Source organism: Hemicordylus capensis, chromosome 6, assembly GCF_027244095.1.
Source record: "Hemicordylus capensis ecotype Gifberg chromosome 6, rHemCap1.1.pri, whole genome shotgun sequence".
NCBI lineage: Eukaryota > Metazoa > Chordata > Lepidosauria > Squamata > Cordylidae > Hemicordylus > Hemicordylus capensis.
Genome location: NC_069662.1, coordinates 23,654,049 through 23,666,868, shown reverse-complemented (window position 1 = coordinate 23,666,868; position 12,820 = coordinate 23,654,049). Strand labels below are relative to the sequence as shown.

Below are 12,820 nucleotides of genomic sequence, written 5' to 3'. Positions count from 1 at the left end.
TATGCTGATGATACTCAGCTTTATAGCTCTACCCCTGGCCAAACAAATAATAATAATAATAATAATAATAATAATAATAATAATAATAATAATAATTTGATTTCTATACCGCCCTTCCAAAAATGGCTCAGGGCGGTTTACAAAGAGAAATAACAAACAAATAAGATGGCTCCCTGTCCCCAAAGGGCTCACATTCTAAAAAGAAACATAAGACACACACCAGCAACAGTCACTGGAAGTACTGTGCTGGGGGTGGATGGGGCCAGTTACTCTCCCCCTGCTAAATAAAGAGAATCACCACGGTAAAAGGTGCCTCTTTGCCCAGTTAGCAGGGGATAGATGATAAATGATGCCGTTCATGTGCTGGCTCTGTGCCTAGAGGCTGTCAGGACCTGGGTGGGCCAAAACAAGCTCAGGCTTAATCCAAGACCAAGGTGCTCTTGTTCAGTTAGTGATCAGGGCGCTTTCCAGACTAGCTGCTTATCAGCAGCAAAATGCCTCTGTTCTGGCAAGTTGCATTCGGGCCGTAAACAGCAGGGGGAGCAGCCCTGCAGCAACTAACAACCTGAAAAAACAGCAACTATTTCATGCCAGATATACAAAGTCCTAGCTCTATATTACAGCGATTAAATTCGCAACAAGACACTGGAAATGTGAACGGTACCTGGCTGTCCCCGTAGGGACTGCGGTGTCACGACACAGGAAGTGTGGAAGCACACTTCTGAGATACGTCCTGACCCCGTTGTAGGATCTAGTCTGGAAAGCGCCCTGGTCAATTGCCATGTGTGAGTTTATCTCTTGACAGGGTTGTGCTTCCCTTGAAAGAGACAGTTTGTGATCTGGGGGTCCTTCTGGACTCGCGGCCCCTGCTTGAACAGCAGGTGGAGGCCGTGGCCAAGGGTGCCTTTGGACAGCTTTGGCTGGTTCGCCAGACAGTTACAACCTTTTCTCGACCAGCAGGCCTTGGCAACAGTAACTCATACCTTTGTTACCTCTTGCTTGGATTACCTTAATGCGCTCTACCTAGGGTTGCCTTTGAAAACGATTTGGAAGCTTCAACTAGTCTAGAATGCAGTGGCCCACCTCCTTATGGGTGGCCATAAATTTGATAGTGTTACACCTCTTTTGTGGTCGCTGCATTGGTTGCCCATTCGCTTCCGGGTCCAATTTAAAGTGCTGGTTCTCACCTACAAAACCCTTAAGGGCTTAGCACCTGCATATCTCTGGGATCACCTCTCTCGGCCAGTTGCATCCCATCCTGTGAGGTCTTCTCAGTTGGCCCTCCTTAGTGTCCCGGGCCCTGGTGTAGTGCGTGGTGCCTGGGCCCATAGGAGGGCCTTCTCTGTAGCCACCCCTCTTCTTTGGAACACCCTTCCCCGCCAGATTCGTTCAGCCCTCTCCTTAGTGGCTTTTAAAGCCCTTCTCAAGACCTACCTTTTTCACCAGGCTTTTGCCCTTTAATTTTTTATTTTATTTTGGAGAACGTGGTATACAAGACATTCTAAATAAAATAAAATAAAATAAAATAAAATAAAATAAAATAAAATAAAATAAAATAAAACCACTTCTTGGGCCACCCCTGCAGATGGCCCTCGAGAAAAGAACCTGACTGTGGAGGCTGCAGAAGGTTGCCATCTATAATCTAAACCAAAGCCATGAGTGCCTCATGGAAATCATGGAATGCATCATGCCATATCTGGGGCCTAGAAAGATACATTGGGGGATGGAGGGAGAGCAGCTGAAGGGGGCTGGACCCAGACAAGGGCCCCCTTGTTTTCTCTGCATTCTCCAGCTCCTCAGGGAATTGTCATGGGGGACAAGAATATGGGGTGTAGCGGTCACTGGGATTGTGGGACACAGTTCTCTTAAGCCCTTGAGAACCTTTGGCCTCCCTTCGCAGCTGCCATGGTAACCAGATGGTTTCTTCCTTCTTCCTCATTGGTTGCTAGGAGCTAGTGAAGAACCAGAGAGAACGAGAGAGAGGAAGAGAGAGAGAGGCTGGTGCTGGGATGAGGGGCAGCAGGGTTTGGGGGTGCTGGGAATATGGGGCAGGGGCATGGTGGGGCAGGAAATAATTTGCATAGCTAGAGGGTTGCTGGTGGGAATTAAGAATCTGCATTAGGAGAAAGGGCATGGGGAGTTGGGGGAACCACTGAGAGCAACTACATAATGGGAACAGAAAATAGGTTCAGAAGATGGGAGTGTCATAACACCTCTAACTTCATCTTTTACCCCCTTTAAGACCTGCCCCCACCCCCGGCCATGCAGCCTGCCGCACGCCGGGGCCATGTGACCACAGCAGGCCCAAGCACCACCCAGCAAGCGACCGTTACAGCCAGCCCTTCCATCTCCGGTGACCTTCGGCTACTACACACGATGTAGGTAACCGGAGGACAAGGACAAGGGTGTGAAGTATCCCTCTCCCTGCAAAGCTTACCAAGACTACTTGTGTGTTTTTTCTTCTTCTCCCCCTACAGAGATTGTGGAGATCAGCTTCTTTGCTGCCAATTCAATAATGACGGGACACGGGTCTGTGCAGGAGCATGCGATGGCACCATTAAGGTCAGTTTTGTGGGAGGTGGTCATACACCACCTTGAAAAAAGACACCTTTCCAAAGCACCTTCTCTGACCTCACTGTTGTTCCTGAGATCTAACCAGCTTGGTTCCAGGAACATTTTGAGGCTTCTTGGTGACTGGAGGGCTCCACTTTGTGTTTAATGGCATTGTCCACGGTAATGTATCTCTAGCTGTTCAAACATCTCAGCAGTTTTTGTGTCACGGCTTAATTTATTTAATGGTGCAGTTCACTCCGCCATTTCTTGTGACTTGCCCATCCTCTCATACGCTTGACATGCCTCTCTCTTCTGCTCAAGGTTTTTTCTGTCAGTGATGGATCCCTTCATCATGTACTCGCTGATAACGATACCAGGAAACTGGGGTTGCCTACCACCTCTATGCGCTTTTTGCCTCGTGGGCCAGCCCACAATGCAGACGTCTTACTTGTCACCTGTGAGTGAAGCCTTCCCTATACACTGACCATGATCTTTGCCCCCCTGTACCTAAGTTAACTAGATGTTCTTCCCCACATTGAGTCTTCTTTGCTGACCTTTGACCTGCATCTTCTTATCACTCTTAGTCTGTGCTGGAGCTGAAAAAAATACCAAATTTCTAGCATTCCAAAAATTTGTTTTAAAGTTTGATTTCAAAGCATTATTGTGTAGTTCGTAATCTGTGTCTTATGAACATAGGAAGCTGCCATATACTGTACTAAGTCAGATCATTGGTCTATCTAGCTCAGTATTGTCTTCACAGACTGGCAGCAGCTTCTCCAAGGTTGTAGGCAGGAATCTCTCTCAGACCTATCTTGGAGATGCTACCAGGGAGGGAACTTGAAACCTTCTGCTCCATCCCCTGAGGGGAATATCTTATAGTACTCACACTTCTAGTCTCCCTTTCATATGCAACCAGGGCAGACCCTGCTTAGCTAAGGGGGCAAGTCATGCTTGCTACCACAAGACCAGCTCTCCTCTCTTCCAGAAACCTGGGCCAGCGGCCTACTTTTGTTCACTAACAGCAGTTAAAGTTGGGTTTACAAGAAACCGGAAGGCAACTATTCCTTTAAAAAATCTGAGTAGTAAAGAAAAAAGTAAGGAAATGATTAAACTGGTAACTTTGCCCAATAACTAATTTCAGCAAGTATGTAATGCATGAAGAGTAGTGATTATTATTATTATTATTTATTATTTACATTTTATATCCCGCTCTTCATCTAAGGAGCCCAGAGCGGTGTACTACATATTTATGTTTCTCCTCACAGCAACCCTGTGAAGTAGGTTAGGCTGAGAGAGAAGTGACTGGCCCAGAGTCACCCAGCAAGTATTATGGCTGAATGGGGATTTGAACTTGGGTCTCCCTGGTCCTAATCCAGCACTCTAACCGCTATACCACGCTGGCTCTTATAAGAGAGCCATAACATAACATAACATAACATAACATTGTCATTACATAACAAGATATTATGACTCTGTTCTGAATTACATGTTTGAATATTTTAATTTATTGTAAATGTTGGTGGCATATTTCATCTCAACATTGTCTGTGCTTGTATGTTTTTATGTTGTACATCTGATGGAAAAGCAAATAAATAACATAAATGTCAAGGCTATATATATTTGCAATTCTACAGAAGCAAAGAAAAAAGTATAGAAGATAGTAGTGGACACAGACTCCGACTTCCCAATAATTAATTAATTCCTTCCTTCCTTCCTTCCTTCCTTCCTTCCTTCCTTCCTTCCTTCCTTCCAAGAAGTTTCTAGCCCTTTTGGCTGCAAACATATGCTTGAAAGCATGTGTGCCTGCTAAAACCTTAGCAGCCAAAGAGGTGGCTGAGTATGGTTTTCAGTGGTTGGGAATGATTGGCAATATGTGAATAAAATTATGCAAAGCAAAAAAAATTGCAGAATCAGATATACAAAAAAGATCATGGTATGCAAATTTGTATATTTTATACAGATCTCAGAATTTAGCATTTCTTGCTGCAGAATTTGGTATGTTTAACTGTAGGTATTTATTTTTTAGCATGGAATGCGAACAGCCCTGAACATGATGAAGCATTCTTGCCAAATTCAGTGTTCATTTGTTTCCCCACACCTATATCCAGCAGGGTCCTTCATGCTGAATGCTGTTGAACGAAACTCAAGTTGAATTGGGTTTTGCGTACACTAATTCAAGTTACGAAAATGTGCTTGAGGATTTTGTTCTCCTAAATAAAATGTATCCGAAAATAATAACTTCTGACATCTCCTCCCTTCACAGATTCTGGTGGGATGGTGAAGCTATGGCATGTCCCTTCCCACACATGTGTGCGGACCATGAAGGAGGACCGCCAGACAATGATTTGCTGCTTTAACCCCTCTGGCTCCAAGTTCATCACAGGTGGATCGGGACCTGGGATTTACATGTACGATGCTCAGACCTGGGATAAACTGGGAATTTTTGAGCCAAGGTAAGCTTGTGAGAGTATCTGAAGAAGATGGTTCTAGTGGTGGTGGGAGCAGAAAGCATTTTGCGCTGAATTTAGCAGAATATGCTATGTCTGGCTATTGGTCCTCTAAGCAGCAACGCCCTTCTTCCCCCAGTGATTCCACAAATGTGATGGATGGGCACATGTCCCGGGTCTATGCCCTGACCTTCTTCCCTGAAAATGATGACCGTTTTGTCTCTGGAGGATGGGACAACACTGTACAGGTGCTGGGGCTAGTGTTTGTGACATGGGAGGTAGGGCTGAAGTGGAGACTGGCTGGGGCAAAAATGGGCGTTGGTGGAGCCAAGTCATTCTGCGGATTGGAGAGATGGAGATTGGCAGGTCTGGCTCGGATGTCTGCTGGCATCCTACGTCCAATAAATGGTCCAGGAGTGCTGTTGTCTTCAATTTGTACAGGGCACTCAGAAAGGGCAAAGGCAACAGGAGATAATTCTCAGTTCCCACCTCTTTCAGGGGAAAAGGGCCCGCTGTCCCTGAGGAGCCCAAAATATTGCAGCACCAGAGGTGAGATGCCAAATGCTGCCATGCCCTGTGCCCCTGCTGGGGAACACCCCCCTTTTAAAAGCGACTCTTTCAAGCTCTGAAAGTGGGGCAGCAGGGAGGAGGAAGGTTGCCAGTAGCTTCCTCTTCTCTCTTCATGCTTCTTGCAGACTTTGCAAGGAGTGTGAGGAGAGGCGCTCCTTGCAAAGCTCCTATTTGGGGGATCCAATTGGTCCCCAAAACCTGCTCTGAAGCCGGCAGCAGCATGGGGCATCTTGCCACCCTGGTGGCATCCCAATAATCCTCCACCTGAGGCAATGCCTTCACTTTGCCTCATGAAAAGACTGACAGTGCCTTGCCTAAGTGGCCCTCAAATCCTGCATTCTGGGGTGTACTCTCAGTATGTTTGGGGGAAAGGCAAAGCCCAACAAGGGAATTATGATAAAGGTTTATGAAATTATGCATGCCGTAGAACAGGGCTGCACAACTTCAGGCTGCCAGCCGTTTTTGTACTACAACTCCCATTATCTGTAACCACAGTGGCCAATAGTCAGGGATGATGGGAGTTGTAGTCCAACACCTGCAGAAGGGCTGAAGCTGTGCAACCCTGGTGTAAAAGAAGCGGAGAGAAGAACACTTCCCCTCCCCTCTCCACTAGAACTTGGGAGTCATCCAATGAAACTGTTTGGCAGGAGATTCAAGGCAGACAAAAGAAGATACCTCTTTCCATAATGCATAATTAATGTATGGGATTTGCTGCCCTGGGTCGTGATGATGGCCACTCGCTTAGATGGATTTGAAAGCGGATTAGACAGTTTCTGGAGGAGAGCTCTTTTGTCGGCTGTTAGTCATGATGACTATGTGTAACCTCCATATTTATCCTCTGAAATACCAGTAGCTGGGGCAGGGGGAACAGCAAAGTGGGCTGCTGTCTTCAGGCCCTGTTTGTGGGCTTCCTGGAAGCATTTGGTTGGCCACGATGGGAAACAGGATGCTGGAAATGATGGTCCTTTGGTCTAATCTAGCAGGGGGCTCTTCACCTTGCATGAACTGTGTGTGTACCCTAGAATGTATCCAGAATTCTTTGCAGTGCATGGGCCTTCCTGCCCTCAGGGATACTGACTAGGTTTCCTGAGGGCAAGAAGTTTAAAAGCCACTGTGCTTCATCCCTCCTTGACAGCTAGACAAAGGGCCTTTTTTAACCAGGTGAGTGTTGAAGAGAAGAGACCATCTAACTTCACTTCTCTGACTTTTGTCCCCCCAGTTTTGGACAATGCAGTCAAAACATTCCCTAAGGTATGCTTGCACATCCTCTCACTTATCTCCCCTTTTACTCTCCCTTCTCTTCCCATGGTCATCTCTCCAGAGCTGGTCTTGTGGTAATGAGCGTGAATTGTTCCCTTTGCTGAGCAGGGACAGGGTGCACTTTAGTTTGCATGTGGATGAATGACTACATGTGAGCACTGTATGATATTCCCTTTAGAGCAGGGGGCCATAGTTCAGTGGAAAACCATCTGCTTGCTTACATACAGGAAGTCCCAGTTTCACTCCCTGGAGGTTTTTCACACATGGCTCTGTGCCTCGGGGTATCTGAAGAGCGAATCTGTTTTGCAGCCAATTGGAGGCATTTTAATTCGAGGGATTAGATGGACCATTCTCATAGCCATCAGTACCTCCTTTGCATAGCCATCAGCACCTCCATCAACCTCCATCAACACCTTCGGAGAAAGCAGAAGCCCCGGAGTAGATTTTTTTACCCACCTACCCCTCCGAACATAACAGCCTCCCTTCGGAGAAAAACAAAGCCCTGTCTGTCCTGGTTCCTGACACTGGCACACTCCAATCAGGAGTGGATTGGGGGGAGGGCCCTGTCTGTAAAACCTCCTGGCATCTCTAAGTAGAGTTCAGAGAGACTCCTGCTTGAAAACCTTGGAGAGCCTCTGCCAGCCAGTGGACAGTACAGTACTGAACTAGATGGACCAATGATTGGACTCCGTAGAAGGCAGCTTCCTATGTTCCACCTTCCTTTCTGCTTTTTGCTCCCCGGAACCCTTAATAACCCTTCAGGGCCCCCTTGTCTACTGGCTCCTTCTTTGCTCTCACCTCCTCCCTGATGCTCTCTACCATTCTTGCAGGCGTCTCTCTGGACCCCACATCTGCGGTGATGCTATCTCTATCGACAAAACTGGGGCACAGGTTCTTACAGGCTCCTGGAGGCGAAGTAACACCTTAGAGGTGAGAGCTGGAAAAGGAGTTGCCAAGCTGCATAGAAGGATTTCTGGAGTATTTTGGAGAACAAGGAAGCAGGCTTGCTTGGGTTTCCAGCACTCAGGAAGGATATCTGGGCTAGTAGGTTAGAAGAATGGAGTGGGGAGCAAGGGACCGTCAACTTTTTGGAAGTCTAAGTGTATTGCTCTGTGCTCCTTATTTCAGTTTCAACCCCTGTTAACTGGGCAAAGAGACGCCTTTCAAAACAGTTATTATACTGAACAAGGGGAGAACAACTGAACCTATTCCACCCTAGCAAAGCATCCCTCCATTGACTGGTGGTGTCCACCTCTTTTTTTCTTTTCTTTTAAGATTGTGATGCCTTTGGGGTTAGAGGGCCATCTTCTTTGCTTATGTAAACTGTTGAAAAGTGGTGTGTGGGTGTGTGTAATCAGCCACATAAGACACTGCAGGGATTATGCTACAGGGTTTAGTTTTCTGTGGATGTGAAAGCCTTATAGACCTACATCTTTATATGTGCTTGTTACATAATGTAAGTGGAAAATAAAAAAGAGAGGCATTCCTATGAGGCAGCATATCTGCTACTATTATTGTGTATTTTTTAAAAACCCATAACATAGAAATACAATAAATAAAATCATGTTCTTCCCTAATGCAGATATGGGACGCTGAAACTGGAGCCAAGCTTATAGACATCCCAGAAGACTTCCGGGGTCAATCACAGGTTGAAGACACTTTTTTGACTCTTGCCTTTATACAGCCTCTGATCCATGCACCTGCCATACCACCCCCTCACACAGAGAAAATGACCTAAAATGTACTAGATAGAGGCGTAGGGAATCCCATTCCTATCTTCTTCCCCTACCACTTTTAGATCCCCCTCTCCAAAATCAATGCTGCTCCTTGCTTCTACCCAAGCAGCTTTGCTTCTCTCTCCCTATCACCCCACCTTCCCCTCCTTGCATGCAGTTTGGCTCACTTTCATAAACTGCTCTGGAAACTCACTTGTTTATAGCAAGGTTTCTTAACCTTGGGCCCCCAGATGTGGTTGGACTATAACTCCCAGAATCCCCAGACGTGGCCTTTGTGGCTGAGGATTCTGGGAGTTGTAGTCCAACAACATCTGGGGGCCCAAGGTTAAGAAACCCTGGTTTATATTATATAGGTTTGTCTGTGGAGGTCTGGTCTTTATTTTTACATATATCCTGCTGTTCCTGTGAGGAGCCCTGAACAGTGTACCTGGTTATATTTATCCTCACAACAAGCTGGTGAGGTGGGTTAGGCTGGGAGATGTCACTGACCCAGGGTCACCCAGTGAGTTTGAAGGCTGAATGAGAATTTGAACTCGGGTCTCCCCATCTTAGCCCCTCTAAGGACTCAAGGAGACATGATAGAGGTTTATAAAATTATGCATGGAGTAGAGAAAGTGGATAGAGAGATTTCTCCCTCTCCCTCTCTCACAACACTAAAACCAGGGAGTTCTCCACTCAGCAGGCTTTACCACAAGTTTTCTGTGAGGCTTACTACAAACTCAACACTATCCAAAAAACCTGATGCAAAAAGTGGATTTTTTAACCTCAGGTATAAATCGGGTTGCACTCTAACAAGTAGTGAAAAACCTGAATCGTGTGAAGTGCTTCCCGATAGTTCACAAGGACTTCGGGGTAAATCTGCTCAATATGTAAACACGTCCACTCCATGCCAGAGCTGAGGGCTAAAAGCCTGTTGTAGAAAACTTCCGGGAGTTATCCCATTAAACTGATTGCCAGGAAATTTAGGACCAAGAAAAGGAACTACCTTTTCACACAGCACATAATTAATCTATGGAATTATCTGCCGTGAGAGGTTGTGCTGGCCACTAGCTTGGATAGCTTTAAAAGGGGCTTAGACAAATTCAAGGAGGCCGGGTCTATCAATGGCTACTACTCTGGGGGCTATAGGCCACCTCCAGCTTCGGAGGCAAGATGCCCGTAAATACCAGTTGCAGGGGAGCAACAGCAAGAGAGAGGGCATGTCCTCATGGGCTTCTCGGAGGCATCTTGTAGGCCACTGTGTCATGAGAGCTCAGAGGAAGGCAGCCATTATAGGCTAAAAGGTAAAGTGTGCAGTCCAGGGGCGCAGCCACCATTTGGTGAACAGGTTCAAAGAACCTGGGCCACCGCCAATCAGGGGCTGCGCCTTGCCGCCCCGACACCCTCCCAGCACCTGACGTCAGACGCGGGGGATGCTGGTTTAGCTCCCAAGTGGGGGCCACACAGCCCCCGTTCAGAAGTTAAGTGGTCGCTCCTGGCCGCACTGCAAATGCAGCGCCGGCCAGACTCAAACTCCCAAACGGAGCCGCATGGCTCTGTTCGGGAGCCAGACCACGCCCCAAGTATCTGATGTCAGACGCGGGGCTGTGGCTAGCCCCCGCGTCTGATGTCAGCTGCTGGCGGAAGCCAGACACAGGTCGCTGGTGGTCTGGCTCCGCGCCTGGTGGCACCCACAGAGCCCTGTAGTTTTCTTTGGCAGAATACAGGAGGGGGTTACCATTGCCTCCACCCACGCAGTATGAGATGATGCCTTTCATCAGCATCTTCTTATATTGCTGCTGCCCAATATAGGTGTTTCCCATAGTCTGGGAAACATACCAGCAGGTATTCGAACTGGCAACCTTCTGCTTGTTAGTCAAACATTTCCCCGCTGTGCCACTTAAGGTGACTCATTAATTTAATTTAATTTAATTTATTTATTTATTATTAAAACTTTTATACCGCCCTTCCAAAAGGCTCATTATAGGTTAAGACTACTTTATTGAGAAACAGGAAGAGACAAGTTCAACAAGAAGGACAGGCAGGAAGAAGGGAGGGACTCTGCCTCCAATGAGGATCACTGTTTGTGCAAATGTTTGTGCCACCTACTGGCTGGACATTTTAGAGCAACATTGCCACACACACACACACACCACATGAAACAGGATGCTAGACTGGTACTGGATGGGCCTTGGGCCTGATCCAGCAGGGCTGTTCTTACCTTCCTTGCTGTACAAGATGATGTGATTCCCTTTTTAGTTCCATCTAACTGCACAATTCTCCTCCTCGTTCCCTAGATTTACACTTGCCACTTCCTTGGCTTGGACCACATTGTAGCCGGCGGGAGTCGGAACAACACATGTCGGCTCATCGACAGGCGAATCCTCATGGTAGGGTTGTTTAATGGAGGCTGCTCGAAGGAATGAAACACAGTTCAGTGGTTGAGCATCTGCTTTGTGTGCAGAAGGTCCCAGGATTTATTTCTTGGCATCATTAGTTAAAAGGGTTTGTAGATAGCCATGTTAAGAAAGAGTATCTGACTTAAGACTCTGTGAATTGCTTCCAATCAGAGAATAATCCAACTCTGTATAAGGCTGTTTCATATATGTAGGGAAGAGAAAGGGCAGAACATAAAGCTTCAGGCTAATGACTCCATGGCCGGTCTGCAGTTCACAGGTCGCATCAACATTAGTGGACCACTAATAAAGGGGGTCCTTCCTGAACAATTAAGGGGTTTTGTGCAATAGATGCACGTTTATGGGTCATTTGTCATGGGCCACAAATTCAGTAGGGTTTGTGTGTTCTTAGGTTGCATGGCTTAATGACAGGTCTGTAGTTCAGTGGTAGAGCTTCTGCTTTGCATGCCGAAAGTCCTAAGTTCAGTCCCTAGTGTCTCCTGCCTGAAGCTGTGGAGAGCTGCTGCCAGTCAGTGTAGACAATTACTGAGCTATACAGACCAATGGTCTGACTCAGTATAAGTCAGCTTCCTGTGTTTCTACTGACAGGATAAAGGGCACTGGTTTTTAAGCTGGTGTGGGGTTGAGGAAAGTGGGGTGCCATGAAATTGCAGTCTTCTACTTCTGTGAGACTCTGTTTTCTTTTCCTTTCCTGCCAGAGCACAGGGGCACTGAATGACCTGCCTGGGGGAGTCTACAGTACCCACATCAATGCCCGTGGAATCCTATCTGCCACTTCCAGCACCAACCTTTATCTTGCACAGACTCCAGCACGGCCTTGAACTTTCCCTTCAGATGGCGTCTCAGTATAGGACTCTTACCGCTGCCAAGTGCTGCCATCAACACCTTCCAATCATGCTCTGCTTTTGATGATTCTCATCAACCAGGTGTGGCTTTCTCAACCTTGGCTTCTATCAAAATTCCATCATGGTCTGCTACATAAGGACATGGTGACGTGTCTAATGTCATCTCGGAACTATCTGCTTCTGTGGACACTTTTGCATCATGCTCTGCCACTAGAGACTGATACCAGACTAGATGTGGCCAATCCCACCATGTTCTGCTAACATTATTAGCCTCTCATCATGGTCTTCTGCTTGCGATGCACACCGTTATGCCTGAAACCTTCCCATCATGCTTTGCATCTATGGACACCTCTCCATTTTGATCCAGTGCCAACGCAGAGATGATTATTCCAGCATTCTCTTTGCCCATGGACAATGGCAGATTATCATTTGCTGGGAGGGGATATTGGCAGCCCCATTACACCCCTAGGCTGCAGTTACCTTCCCATAATGCTCTAATGCAGTTGTGGCCAACCCTACTATGCCATGTGGCTCCAAACCTACATTTTCATTGTCTGTTGCCATGGCAGTGTGTCCTAACTTGACTGGCACTGTTCCCAGAATGCTCTGGGATTTGAATCACTTCCCATACTCCTCTGCTGTGGAGAATCATGACAAACTAATATGAATGGCCAATTCCATCGCCCTCTGGAGGCCAGAACTGCCTTCCAATCAAGTGTATCGCTGCATGAATTTGTCATACCTGCCGGGGGTTAAGGCAGCAAGTACCTCTCTCTCTCTCTCTCTCTGTTCCCCACATCCCAGCTTGGCTACCCTGAAACACTGCCTTGGTGCCAAATTAAACCATCTTGGCTGGGCCTCTATCTGTGTCCAGGACTCCTGGGTTCTTTGGGAGATGAACGGGATTTGGCCATATGGACATGGGGCAGAGGGGAGCTATGACTCCCGAGTTCTCTAAAAGAGTCCAGGGTTTAGTGTCAGAACCTGCCTCTGGTGACAGGGCTTAGCCATGG

The 12,820-nt window shown here is 47.1% G+C and overlaps 1 protein-coding gene across 1 annotated transcript; it reads left to right on the top strand.

Moving 5' to 3' along the window:
* Positions 1-1,584: 1,584 nt before the first annotated feature.
* LOC128331548 (dynein assembly factor with WDR repeat domains 1-like) lies at positions 1,585-12,670 on the top strand. The gene is made up of 11 exons (XM_053265108.1): positions 1,585-1,627; positions 2,243-2,378; positions 2,478-2,562; positions 2,875-3,010; positions 4,817-5,006; positions 5,140-5,248; positions 6,790-6,821; positions 7,661-7,760; positions 8,413-8,478; positions 10,843-10,935; positions 11,661-12,670. The coding sequence occupies exons 2-11, from the start codon at positions 2,263-2,265 to the stop codon at positions 11,781-11,783; spliced, it is 1,050 nt and encodes a 349-aa protein (XP_053121083.1). The 5' UTR covers positions 1,585-1,627; positions 2,243-2,262; the 3' UTR covers positions 11,784-12,670.
* The last annotated feature ends 150 nt before the right edge of the window (positions 12,671-12,820 follow it).